The sequence below is a fragment of the Aulonocara sp. 'chitande type north' Nkhata Bay genome, linkage group LG9 (genome assembly GCF_057382095.1).
Source record: "Aulonocara sp. 'chitande type north' Nkhata Bay isolate Kocher_YH1m ecotype deep benthic linkage group LG9, A_spYH_male_GT1.1, whole genome shotgun sequence".
Classification (NCBI taxonomy): Eukaryota; Metazoa; Chordata; class Actinopteri; order Cichliformes; family Cichlidae; genus Aulonocara; species Aulonocara sp. 'chitande type north' Nkhata Bay.
In genome coordinates, this window is record NC_141352.1 from 13863727 (window position 1) to 13878332 (window position 14606).

At 38.0% G+C, this 14606-nt stretch overlaps 1 protein-coding gene across 4 annotated transcripts in view; it reads left to right on the forward strand.

The window, feature by feature from the left end:
* Positions 1 to 14606, forward strand: part of ctnnd2a (catenin (cadherin-associated protein), delta 2a) — a 283916-nt gene that overhangs the window by 119272 nt on the left and 150038 nt on the right. For all 4 annotated transcript variants that reach the window (XM_086305983.1, XM_086305978.1, XM_086305982.1 and 1 more), the window contains exons 4-10: positions 2383 to 2417; positions 3156 to 3260; positions 6795 to 6967; positions 11360 to 11414; positions 12022 to 12226; positions 12579 to 12696; positions 13607 to 13739. In XM_086305983.1, the coding sequence (XP_086162109.1) occupies positions 2383 to 2417; positions 3156 to 3260; positions 6795 to 6967; positions 11360 to 11414; positions 12022 to 12226; positions 12579 to 12696; positions 13607 to 13739 (824 nt within the window). The remainder of the gene's footprint in view (positions 1 to 2382; positions 2418 to 3155; positions 3261 to 6794; positions 6968 to 11359; positions 11415 to 12021; positions 12227 to 12578; positions 12697 to 13606; positions 13740 to 14606) is intronic.

Genomic DNA, 14606 nt, shown 5'->3' on the forward strand with positions numbered 1-14606 from the left:
TGGCATGTCAAGCAAGGGGGTGCAATGTTGTGGAATAATGCTATGCTTAATACATCTCTCTCACTGGTCTCTCTGACTGTCGTATGCCTAGTTTTCTTTTTCTATTGCTTTCTTTCTCTGCAACCGACTCCACTGGAGAACTGAGTGTTGCTGTGGTTACTCTGTTATATGTTACTGATGCACATGAAAGCACAGCGCTCTAAGCACAATAGAACTCAATAGAATGTATTAATAAGATTTACATTTTATTTTAAAATGCAATCATTCTTAATATATCTTTAAATGCACGGTCGTTCGTGTATAATTTGACTTTTATGATCTCTGCTTCTGACTCAGGTATTTAATCCTATGACCTGAAGTCTTTTTTTCACCTTACTTAAATAACTCAAAGTAAACGTTAGCTGGAGAATTATTGAGCAGTAAGTTAAGTGAACTTCTGAATTTCATCACACATTTTTTTATTATCACAAGGGGAACATAAATGTCAGTATGGCCACTGACCTTTCAGTGTGCACGCCCTTCTATGACCTACTTCTGCAAAGCATGTTGCTTTGATTGCAGCATTTTGTTTCCAAATATTACTGAAATAAAAGTAAACTTTTTAGAGTCTAACTCAAAGATTTACACCAGAATTGAGAGGACAGTAGGTCATAATGTCTACTGAAGCATCCAGCCGTTGAGTCTAAGCCAAAACTGACCTTGTGAATGGTCGCCACGCTTGAGAACCAGCTGTCTTGCCAGCATCCCTTCCTGAGGTGCTGCTGGGGTAGCAGCTGGCCAGATTGTATTTAAAAGTCCAGCTGGTTTCAAAAAGTAACAAAGTAGCACATGTTTACATTTCTCTTCTTCACGAACCTTTATTTAAGATGCCTACCTGTATGTTTGTATTAAAGATGGAGTTTCTGGTTGGCTGTTGAATCCCAGGCCCCTCCAAATTCTCTGAAGTGTTCCAGTATTGCTCCATTATATTTTCACATTGTATGTATTAGAGTACAGGGATATAGGCTGCTGTGCTTCAAATTGCTTTAACTACAGCATTACAATGAGTCTTTGCTATTTAGGACAATACCAGTTTGTGGATAACCATTAAAATCTGCCACTTATCCATTCTTGTTCTTTTGTGCATACAAACTCATCACCGTGGAATATGAAATAGTATAAATAGAAGACAGCAAGCCCCGAAAACCAGCCTAATCGTGTAGATGAAGTTAGATGGAAGCGTCTATAGCTATCAGCTAGTCTGTCTGATTCTGTATTGATCACAAAGAAGGTGGCTCAATACTCGTCTCTAAGTTTCTTTTTTGCTCTTCTGTTCTGTTTTTACCTCTGTTCAGCCTCCCATTAATCAGCCATCCATTGACATTCATCAGGAGTATAGAAAAAAAGTCTTGCCTGTAGTTTGTACATGTGCAAATGTTTGTGTGTGGGTGTGTTTGTGTGTTCATGAACTTTATTTTAGGTTTTTATCAATCAATTCACAACAACTGTCATCTCACAGCACTTCACATCGCAATACCTTCCAATATAAATCCAACAATTTCCTTTGAGCAAGCAATAACAGTGAGTAGAGGCAGGGGGAAGTGGCCCTCTTCCTTCACAAGCAAACACAAAAACTGAAATTAAATATAGCAATAATTATTATTTCATTGTATGTCTACCTAAAACACCATCTGGAAATAAAGAGTGAACCAATCAATGCAGAACTCAAAGTGTGACTTAAGGATAAGTTTTAAAAAGTAGATTATTTCAGTAAAAGCTTCAGTACACATGAGATCAAACCATAACACACAAATAAATCCAACAAGAAATAGCAAACGCTAGGTTCCAGACAAACAAGGCTATGATGAAAAATAAAAGAAGAAACAAAGACAATTTGACATCAACACACAAGCTGTCTAGAGTTGGTTTTTGTTCTCCTACTAAAATTTACCAAAAAAAAGAGAAAAAGCTGATGATTCACTTCTCAGCCCATAAACTTTGTCCACCAAAACTCTTTCTGTTCTAATTTCCTCCCTCTATGTGTTGCATTTTTAAAAGTTGGTAAAATGTGAGCTTCTTCTCAAAAGGAACAGAAACAGAACTGACACTGGTATCATTTTGGCTTAAGAGAGGTAAAACATAGGAACGCAGACTAAATACACTAAGAGGGTAGGACAATGGGACACATCTTTAATAAAGAGATTCTCTGTTCAGTGCAAATGAACGGTGAGTCTAAGGTTGAGCTAAAGTGACCTGTGGCGCTTCTCATCTCATGTTTTTTTTTTCTTGTCATCACTCATCACAGTGATATGGAGGATTTATTGAAAAAGCCATTTAAGAATCTACTCTTAACTAAAACTTTACTTTTTATTCGTCGTGGTAACCACATCCTTTCTCTTGCAGTTCTTCAGATGAGCAATTTCGCTGGAACTCTCAAGGTAATTCATTATTACGTTATTTTTTCCTTATTTCTTCCCATTTTATGCTTCTTTTCTTAAATTATGTCACCCTCATTTACTGTTTTAATCTCTTTTGATTATTTTAAATGTACAGCACTTTGGTCAGCAGTTGTTGTTTTAAATGTGCTATATAATTAAATGTGACTTTGACTTTAACGTCTCAGACATGCATGAAACTTGTTGTGTGTTAGTTTTTAGAGGAATCATGTATGCCATAGTCAAAATCATTGAGATTTGGTAGTTGTGATAGCTAAATAGATTATTGCAGGATCCCGACGATCTGTGAAGTCACACCTGCAAACATGTATCACCTTTTTAATCCACAGCTAGCCCGGGAGAACAGTGTTACCCCATATGTTTAAAAAACATAAATAAATAAAATCAAACATTTTCACTGCACACAACATACATATTCCCAAATGCACTTACACATACTTACCAGTGCATCAAATTCACTTTTATAACAGCAACTTCATTTCCAGCTAAGCAGCTCCCAGGGCAGACTTATCAGGGCCCTTTACCAGCATATAATCAAAATGTCCCACGGCTCATAACCAAGTCACAATGCGTAAGGCTTTACACACTGTGAGAGGAAAGGATTGGGGTTACTGCCCAGAAAGATCTCATCTCTCTGCCTCATACTCTCTTTCCCGTACCTCTCTCTTTCTCACAGTCTTTGCGCCTGTATGTGCCCCTCATCATTTTTCTCTCCCACAGCTGATGGACAGAAAGATATTGAGGATGAGTTGACAACAGGTCTGGAGTTGGTGGATTCCTGCATTCGCTCCCTTCAGGAATCAGGAATACTAGACAGTGGAGAACGTAAGTATACTTGCCACTATTATCGTGTGTGTATGTGTGCATGTGTGTGAGGGGGAAATAGTTTCAAATATTTGGTGTCTGTTTAAATTATACTTATTTTAGTCTATTTTATGCTATAGTCAAGAGTCAACTCTAGCAGAAATGCCACTCAAACAAAATATTTCAGTCTAAGAGTATAAAAATGCATAAAAAATATCATTTCAGGTTCAATTTTTCATATTACCCACATATTACACACATATTTATTTTTAAAAATTTGAACAGGCACTTCAAGCCACAAAACCAAAATTCATGTTACTGTTTCCAAACAACACATTTAATTGGTTTGTACAGTCAGTGCTTAAAAAGTGGCGATAGTCTTCACAGAGTGCAGCAGTAGTTACTTTAAATATGTGAGCATAATGGTAGCCAATGTTTGTTAACTGTTGTTTATTAAAGGAGGAAAATTATCCCTCACCCATTGGATAAGTGGAATAATTGCCACAAATCCTATTGTTAAGATTTAATTTTTGCTATGATTACAGCTCTGACCTCTGCTCACAGCAAACAGCTTGAGCTTTATTCCAGATTTTTGAGATCCTCATTGATTATTTGCTCTAAAGCAAATCGTTTTAAGTGAATTTAAGGAACACACGCAGCATATTGCTCTGTGGACCTTGGATTCTGATAAAGAAATTCCAACAATGATTGAGAGGCAGCCCGTGTATAAGGTCATGCTAAATGTGCTTGGCATTTTCTTTGCAGGTCATTGGTTTTGGAACACTGCATTCCCATTTCACTTATTGCCTGCTGACCTTTTTGATAGTTGATATTGTAGTAATGGATGGCATTTTAGAACTCACACTGTGAGGGGTGATACACAGTGAATTTCTGTGTGTCAGCTTACATGTTACATCTTGCAGTGCATGTGGTTTCTGGAACTGATAGAGTGGGCTAGGTAGTGTGGAACAACGATGTAATGTTTTGCACACACACACGCATCCACACAAAGAGGCATGTCTGACCAAAAGTTGGACATGATAAGCTATTTTTGGTATATTTACTATAATTGCTGGTTTGCTTTAATATGATATGGATTATCTGTTTAAGCATATGCCGAACAGCTACAAGACGTGCCAGATCATTAGATCCTTACTGTTTTTGCACCGCCCAAGTCCCTGTCCAAATAGATGGCTCTCTCATTGTGAGCACTCTTGTTATGGGTGTCCCACATCCAGCTGTTTTTCCCATTTTGCAAATGGGCTTCTACCACAAGCTTAACAACGTGGCTGTGGATATCTTTCAATAGGTGTGTGTGATTCTTTCCCAAAAAAGAGTGCTGCAAATAGCTAAGCAGTAAATACATACTGTAGTGAAATGTCGCTGTCTTCACCAGAAGGTTCTACTAAACAGGCTTTTTGTCGGTGAACATAAGTGTCAGCACAGAGCAACACAACTCATAAGTAACTGTACACAGACGCACTAATTCTTTTTTTTTAAAAAAAGTAATGTTCAGGTTTTTATTGCGATTTTAAATCCAGCATTCCTAAAATCTTTAATGACCCTTTTGTGTGTATGTCAGGTGTGCATGAGTGAGTATTTCATAGACTGCAGTAAGAATACGATGCTCATAATTTGACTGAGCATTTGAAATATTCATATCAGAAGAGTCGAACTTACATTTCCATATCAAAACAGAGACGAGAGTCAATACTGACACAAAAGAATTTAGAACCCTACAACCAGTGTTTTTCATTTTACCCACTGTTACTCACACATGCATGTGCTACTATACACTCACTCGTATTAGGCATTTGCGCATTTAATGTCACATGTGTGCAAGCATACCACGCCCTTAATAAACCCTTATTAGCTACTTCATAATCAGTCAACTTTGCTATTTTCTGACCATCCAGCAAAAACAAATTTCGCAACACATGTTTGAACATAGAAACAACCATATGCATTTTTTTGTCACGTAACACACACGATGTAACAAACACCAAGGCTGAGGGATGATGAGTTTGGGAGCTCCCACTCAAACTGCGTAACACAAAGTGCTGTTTAATAATTCATAAAAAGCGAGGGATGAATCAAGATGAGAAAAGGCAAGTCTTTTGTGAAGGCGAGAAGCAGAGGAGTTGATCTTGGTTCACAGCACAGAGGCTCACAGGGAGGGAAGGATTCAGGGAGAAGAGAGCGAGCAAGAGAGATGGAGTGAGCAAGCAAATAGATATAGGAGAAGAATAATAACGGGCCATTGTTCTTTAAAGTGAGAAAAGAAACTAACGAGTCAGTAAGCTCAGGGGAAAACACTTATTGTAGGCTTTATTAGGACATATCCATGATGGTTCAACTTTTGAAATTGGGAGAGAGAAACAGAAAGAAATCCCCACATTCTTTAACCCTGTTCATCAGAATCTTTACTTACTTCTATATTTTGATGGGATGTATATGCTGGTTCAATGGGGCTGTTTTTTTTTTTAAAAGATTGGATATGTTTATATACACTAAGATACAGTATTAGTGTGCATACTGGATATTTATTTGCATTAAAAAATTTGTTAAATATTACCTCTACCAGCTCGGGCACAGATGCAGATCAACTAAGCAGCAACTAAGCAATGTCTGGCATCTCTAACCTACAGTGGCAACATACATGTTATGAATTATTTATTTGCCATATCATGAAAATGTGAGGAAACTAATTACTTCTTAATAGAGCACACGTAAACACATATATGGAAAACCTACATTACTACGCACTCACCGCCGACTGGCTTGTGGCTTGTAACCACTGCTTTTGGTTCACCACATCATTTCATAGACATTTAAGAAGATAGTCCATCTAAAAAACTGTCTTATGATGTTCTTAGCTTGGATCAATATCAGCTTTATGTGCACAGCATCGGAATCAAAGAGAAGGGATTATTATCTGATGACACAGCAGCGACTTCATCAGGTGGTTGAAGTAGTGATGCTCTGAAGCAGACGGTGAATTTGTGTGCGTGTAACAAAAGTCATTGTGGTCGACATAGTCTTTTGTTCTAACCCTTTGGAAGATGGTTTGGCATTTTAGGTGTTTGAAGCCAAATTTCATTGTTTTTCAAAGCTCAGCTAACTACTGGAAAAATAAAATAATGTTTCTAATTAATTCCAGACCAGACCATCATGGTCCGCCTTGAGTAAAGTTTTTTTTAAGCCAACAAGGTGTTCCGTCTATTACAACTTTTTTCTTTTCAGCCCTCCTCCTCCTCTTCTCATCCTCTCTATCTCCCTGCTCCTCCTCCTTCTCCTCCAGTTCTTTCTGTTCCTCTGTTTCGGTCTTCCTCTGCTAATAAATTATGTATGCTATCTCCAACTCACGGAGTGCTGCACTGCTGCACTATCTGCTCTAAATTGCTGCTTGCTCTCTCTCTCTCTCTTTTCCCTATTTCACACCCCCTCTCTTACTCACTCTTAATCTGTCTCTCTCACGCTCTCACTTGCTCTGTCACAAACTCAACTCAACCCCCTTTCTATACAACCATACGCCACCTCTGTCTCAATTGGTAGGACCGGCTCTTCTTTCCCAGAGTTCCTTGCAGCTCAACTCCACCCCGGAGGCTTCGCTCCAGTACTCTGCCAGCTACCATAGCAACCAGACCCTCGCCCTAAGCGACAGCATCTCTGCAGCAACTCCTCAGCGCAGCGGGCAAGTTGGAGGAGCTGTGCACAGCTACAACCAGGTGGGAAATACTTCCGAACAAAGAGAATATTGAGCGTATAAGTGTTCATGAGAACAAAACCGAGAGCAATTCTGTCACTGGCTATCTGTGCAAACCACAATGTGTGTTGTGAGAAACTTTCCATTTGTCTAGGAGGCTGGTGGTCACAACATTTTAGTATGGATTTTGGCTCGGACGGTGACTAATTTGAAGTGCGTTTTCCTCAGTTTATTAGTAAAGCTGCATTAAAACCATTTGCTTATGCAAACTTGTAAGTACTTATAGTGTTGAGAGATGCTGGTCTTCGGATTTCTTGTCGCTCTGATTTTTTCTTTCAGAGACTCTGCGAACATTGCCCTTCATTTTCCTCTACTGGCTTTTTTTAGGCACTGTGTTGCATAGCGCTTATCCAGCTACATGTAACTCTGGCTCTCAGTGCTCTTAGCAAATGTGAATTTGTTTGACACCATAACTGAGTCTATTTGATCAGGGTAGAAGTGCATATTTGTACAGAATCCTATTTCATTAGCCCCGCTGAAGTGCTTTAGTCCAGTTCTGCCTTTTCAAGCTGCCCATTGCATTTTGTCTCTAGTGTGAAGGTGATGATAGACATAGGCAAGTTGTTTAGAAGAAAACAGGTTATGAGATGCTCACAGACCCAAATTGGGGTACAATTAAATACACACAGAGAAATCTCTGCAAGTGTCTTGTTTATAAAGACTTAAAATAAAGCTACATGGATACAAAGACATTAACCACAGCAGTGTGCTGATAGAGAGAAAATCTATCAAATTACTTTCTAGCCTGCAGCTGCCAATTATTTTGAATTTCCATATTCTTAACATATCAGTATTAAGTATTACTGCAAACACACACGCACACACACACACACATGTTGTATGAAACAGAAACCCACTGATCTGCTTAATCAGTGAAGCAGCCAGCGTCTGGTATAAATCTTCCATTTATGACAGATAATTATGAATACAAAATGAGATCAAATAGTTTAAATGAATCGTTTTAAACTAGATAATTATTTGACAATAGTCATACTTTGTCGTGAATGGCTTTTGGTATGTTTCTGAGTCTTTGGGCAGAATTTTGTACTAAAGGTAAATTGGTATCTGCTTTCTCCTCTGTCAGTTTGCACGTGCATTTCTGTGGTTTGTTATTTTATGTTCATGTGTCTTTTGAAAGAAAATGATGTAGGAAGTGTTTTTTGTAAATATATTTATTCACATCCCCTGCAGTCACACCAAAGCTAGTTTCAGATAAAGCTTAGATGCCTTGCCTTAATAAATAAGAAACAGGAGGAAAAGACAGAGAGAAACACTGATAGGCTGGGATATAGAAGGATGGACAGATTAGGAAAAAGGAATGTTTACTCTTTCTACAGTGTTCCTTGTCCTCTTTTCCCCTCCTCTCATCTTCCTTCCCTGTCCTCTCTGCTCACCATCTCTGTCCATGTGAGCGAGTGTGTATCTCTCTGTGTGTGTATCCTCCCCTCTGATGTTTTTGGCTTGTCAGTGTAATGGGGCTAGTGCTGTCAACAGAGCTTGCTGCTCATGAATAGCTTTATGCATGCCAGTGCTGCTAGATAGGCAGGTGCAGCTTGCATGCATGGGTAGTACATGTATGTTTTTGTTGATCTTCTTCCATTCGTGTGCGCTTGGGTATGTGTGTGTGCACGCGGGGGCTGCATTCCTTTACGTGGATGCATGGTGACTATCTGAAGGAGGGAGAGAAAGTAAAAGGTCTAGCATGTTGCTGCTCTTTTTGTAGGATATTTATAACCCTGAGAGGCCAGATTTTAATAATTCATGGATACATGGCACCTCAAACATCCCAATGTTTTACTGGAGGAGAGAAAGAGCAGCACTGCAAGATGACACGGAGTGAGATCGAGAAAGTGCTCTCCCTCGCAGTGTGTGTCAGGCTTTCTATCTGTTTGTTACCTCAGCCAACAATTCATCTTTTACTCATTATTTATTCACCCATTGATTTATTTACTCATTCCTACACTTTTCAGGCCTCACTTTGTGTCTTGATCATTGTAGCACATCTGTAGTGTTGAACACAGTCTATTAGCCACCATTAACAGAAGCTCTTCCCTTCGTCTCATAAGCTTTAAGTCATTCAAGATTTCATAATCTGCTAAACTAACACAAAGGACCTCTACAGTACTTTTAGTAATTCATCCTTGGAAAGCTTTAGAGGTACAAAATATTTAGATCACATACATCAACTACAGTGTTAGAATTCAATATTCTTTAATATTTACAAATAAACACAACATTTGATTCATATATTTATTTAAACCATGAAATCTTCAATTTTAGAGACATTTGTTAAGTTATTTACAAATGTTAATTATATGTTCTTTCACTCTGTGTGTCACCTGCTTACTTTCCTGCCTGCCACAATATCAAGTTTTCTTTAGAAAAAAACATTATTTCCATGATGAAGAACAAATATTCTGTGTTTTAAAAGGAGTTAATATATATTAGATGGGGGGAAATTTTTCAGCCCCATCTATTAGAATTCATATCAGATTTGGATTTGGGTGCTGTAGGTTGACTCCCTGTGAAGTCCTGTGAGCTTGTCGGAGTTCCAGTGCTCCAGCACTCTACATTTGAATCACTGGAAGACCCATTTTGACCACTTGCACAACTGTGCACAACTCTTCTACTAAGTTTAAATAGCAAATCTGCAACTCCTAAAAATGTTATTTTTAGGAAGAGGATGGAGCTGCAGGAACAACTGCTCCATCCTGCCAGCCCCATGGCATTCCATATTTATCCAGTAATATGTAGAAAGACACATGTTGATACAAACTACTGCAGAGTGCAATCCTCATTTTACCAATTATACGTTCTTTCACTCTTTGTGTGTCACCTGCTTGCTTTCCTGCCTGTTTTCTTCCATAAACTGTGCATCAGGTATTTTTTTTCTAAGATCCCCCCCAGCAAATTATACTGTAAATTTCACAACCCCTTTTCAAACCTTGCATTGTCCTCAATAGATACACGCCCTTATCACAAAGCAGGAAAATAACCAGAGACCCAGACAGCCACTGGAAACAAAAGGGAGATTGCATGCAGGTGCATGCTGCTACATTTATTTGTGGTAGATATGCTGAGAAAGCAAGTGGGCTTTTTTTGTTTGTTTTGTTTTGTTTCTCTGCACAATTTTGCAGCTGCAAATACAAACAGCACAACTCAATACAAACACAGCTCCAGAGTGTGTTCAGCTATTGTGAGCTACTGGTTATCAAATGATCAGAACATTCAATTAAATTCAATTCAATTTTATTTATATAGCGCCAAATCACAACATAAGTCGCCTCAAGGCGCTTCATAATGTGTAACATGTGTTAACTGCATGCATTTTAGTCTATTTTTGCTGTTCAGTAAAATATAACAGACAAAGTAAATATTCTAAGGACTAGCAGAATACATTAATGTCAAGTAATGCATTTTCATTTAAATGTAAATATATATTTATATACATTTTGTATCTCTCTTTTCAGATATGCATCTATATATTACTCAGTTACTAAGATTGTTTGAGCCAAACTACTGTATAGACAGTACTGAGAATCCTCCGAAGTGACTCAGTAACTGTATGATTGCATAATATGGCTTTCTACATCTGAAGCCGTGTCAGTCTAGTAATAATGGATCTGAATCACCTTTACAGCTCAAACTTACACACAAGGCTATATAAGGCTCAGCAAGGTCTGACATATGCTCCCTTTACAGTCTCGGGAGAATAAGGGGAATATATATGGATATACCAGCCTGTTTTGTGGAGTAAAAAGGCTTTTCATATTCTGTCTTTGACTCACATACCTTCTTTATCTGTTGGGAATTCACTGCATAATGCCATCCAAGCTGTAGGTCCACTGTTCTCATTAAAAAATTGCCTTGTAAATAGATGTTAAACATTAACTAGTTTATAATAATAGATTTAGTTGTGTTAATTGTTTGTGAACATCGGGATTTTAATATAACGGATTGTAGATAATAAAATATGACTATACAGTTGACTACATAACTTTTTCTACCTTTAATAGATGGTGCGACAAGGCTTTACAAGAAATGATTTCAGTCAGCTGAGCTCAGAGGACTTCGTTGTCGGCTTCTGTGCGTCTTTTTTGTCATCCCTCTGTGTTCTGTGGGGATTTCATTACTAGCGCTCCCTAAGTTCATTCAAAAACCCTCAAAGTCTCGACTGATCTCATTGTGCATAAAAGTTTTTTTTTCATGAACACTACTCTTTATTCCGTTTCATCCCATTTATTTTCTTAACTCCGTCTCTCCCTTCAACTCTTCTCAAGTTTACCCTCACAAACTAATCACCTCCCTGTCATGCTAATCTTCAGTTGCTCTGTCTCCCCTCACAACCCCTCAGGTGACATCAAGCCGTGCAGCCCAGCAGCAACAATCACAAACTGGGCCGGGGTCAGGTAAGCCTGATCACATCTCCAATTTCTTTGCATGTAATAATATGACAAGGCCTGACATACAGTTGATATGTCAAATGACATATGGAGACATTGACCAAGAACCAAGAAACCAAAAATATGATACTAAGAGAATATTTTTAGAATGTGCAGTATGAATAGCTTTATTATATTATTAGTGCATCCTTGATCTGGGGTCAGAGTTATGGGTTATTTATATGAAATCCTCACTTAGTCTTTTTTTTAATTGTTAAAATTGATCACTCACTGATAATGATACCCAGTGTGCTCATATCCAGGCAAATGTCTGTGAATGTGTCCAATCTAAAATTCTAAGCATTATACAGTATATATGCAAACAGCTTTTTTAAGTAAAGTGTCACTGATGCACTTAAAATAAAATCTAAATTTTGACCTTTGTGCCAGTGTTTTGCTATTATAAATCTTTTTTTTGGCATATTACCAAGTTATCAGCCACAGAAAATCTCCAGCTTTTTAAAACCCACTTTAAATCTATTTCACATCATTATTATCAGGCTGATCACATTTCTCTGTCATTCTGTAACATTTACATGTTCATTAAGGTGTTTTCCCTCCACTTTTTTCCAAGGTATCTACTACTCCAGTGCCACCTTACCTGCCCAGGGTTCCCCTCTGTCAGGAGGGGGAGGCTCAGGGTCCGGTTCCCCCAGTAAACTTCAACGTCTGGGATCAGCCTCTGATGCACAAGGATACGCTACCACTCAGCGGCTGCCTTCCTCTTCTTCCTCCTCTCCCAAACAGTCTCCTGCTAATCGATTGGCCAAATCATACAGGTAGAGAGCATATACTGCTGCTAATACTGACATACAGTCCGTATTAGAATAATGAAAAGGCTTGAAAAATAGCTTGAGAATAAGCTAAACACATGATGATGGTTTGCAATAGAATAAAAAAACAGAAAAGAATATAAAAGTTAAACTTAAGTCTTGCAAGTTGATTGTCAGCTTCTTTATGCCAGCATATAAAAACATATCCTGTACATGACACATGACAAATGATTGTTCTTAAACATGAAGAGCAATCAGTTGTTTGAATATTTGAATATATATATATATATATATATATATATATATATATATATATGCGCGCAAACAAATCATGCTACTTTGTTCATTTGTCTTTCAGCACCACAGTTGCTGTGACAACAGCAGGAGGGGGCGGTTCCCCCCTGAGGGTGGCATCTCCACCTAATTCCACAGCAGGAGGGGGAGGGGCCAGCTCCACATCTTCCCCTCTTCACCAGGTAGATCGTTCAACAGTTATACAATGTGGACACACACAGAAAGGAAATGTATTTTGTGATAATAGACTATAAAATGAGAAGATTTTTATGTGAAGCATACATTTAAAGTCCATTAAAATTACCACGGGTTATACAATATTATAATAAATGCAAATGCAACTGCACTTAGTGGAATATAAATTCACTTCTGCAAAGTGAAAGGACTTTAGACAAGTGCTATATAACTGAATGGTGTCTCACACTAATGCATAGAAATACTTATTATTTTGATTGTGGGAATGTGTCATATCCAGTTTGTATGTACATAAGGTTAAAGCTGTGTTAGCTTTCTCCTCACCTCTTTCACAGTGGCTGTAATCACAGATTGCTTGGAGGAATTTAGTTATTGTATCCATTTTGTACATATTATATTATTGTTATACATTTACATTACAGTTTAACTGATTCTACAGTAGTGATTATGTTTTTCTAAACGATTGAACAGATGTGTAATTGTTAGTTGTGTTATTTGTTGTAAGTGTAATTTTATGACACTGTGTAGTTATACAGTGCATTAAAACCATATGGCTGGTGTTACTATTATATTATTTACATTCTACCAGATGTTTGGTCACACAAATAATAACACAGGGCAGCTGCAGGGCAATTATTTTTAGTTATATATTTAGATTGTTGTGTAAATTACATCCTTGACTCTAAAATGATTGGACATTTGCATTTATACACCCTTTTCCAAATGTTTTGCATTTGAACAAAGCCAATTTGGCAATGTAAACTTAAAAACATGTCAGTACAAAAACTTTTTATCCACACCAATCAAACTGAAACACGAGCCATGCCCGCTGTTACATATTTGGCTGCCACACTCAGTATTCTTAACTATTCAATCCAGCAACTCTCGTCTCTGCAGATGAGTTCAGGCATAGGGAGCTATGCAACTCTGTCTCCCAAACGACTGGCAGCTCATCACGCTTCTGACCAGTACAAGATCTCCCACGAACTCTACGCTACTGCTACACTGCAGAGACCTGGAAGTCTGGCAGGTGGGGGTTGACACATTCATGCACTGTCGTGTAGAGTTTCATGTGCTTGCACAAAACATAAACCCTCCAAAATATGTAATCCGTATTAAACTAAGTATACTATGAATACTAAGGGGATGTAAGTAAATCGCTCACAGTGTATCTTCGATTGTCTGTTTGTGCTGCAGATGTAGTATCTCGTATCAGTGAAGCATTTGTAGTCTAATTGTTACATTTCATTGCATCACACTGCTGTTCTTAGAAATGTCAATTGCTATGTTTAAATCTGTTGAATTAGCCGGTCTATGAAAAAGCACATCGCTGTGCTGTGGTTGATATCTCAGGCTATACTTCAAAGGAGGCATCGGTGTCTCTGAGGCTGCCCGTTAGAAAGTTTAAACTTTAGAATTAATATACTAAGCTATCAGCAGTTATATTTGAGAATTATGAGCTATTTCACTCACAGCTGTGTACCTGCTTTAAGAATGACTTAAAATTATTAAAATTCCTAATTATGTCTTCCAATACGCATGTCCAATAGCTGGGTGTAGGGAAGGACACTGATCTTAGTGCAGCCAGTTCTTAAAAGTACCAAATGGATTTAGATTAAGATACAATCTGTTTGCTCTGCTAGAGCATCCTTTGCCATGGACATTTTTTCCTGTGTGTATTTTGATTTTTTTTCATCAAAAAAATGAAACAAAAAATAAAATAGATGAATATTGATTGAACCATGCTACACGGAGTAAGTTTATTTGATTAGTTCTTTAAACTTAGAGCTACGGTGATAGGAACATGACCTTCATGGTTTACCCTGAGGGTGCAACTGTGATCTTGACGCATTGCCTCAGGTTCCATGTCTCCTGAAGGCTTTAAATGGAGTAGAAA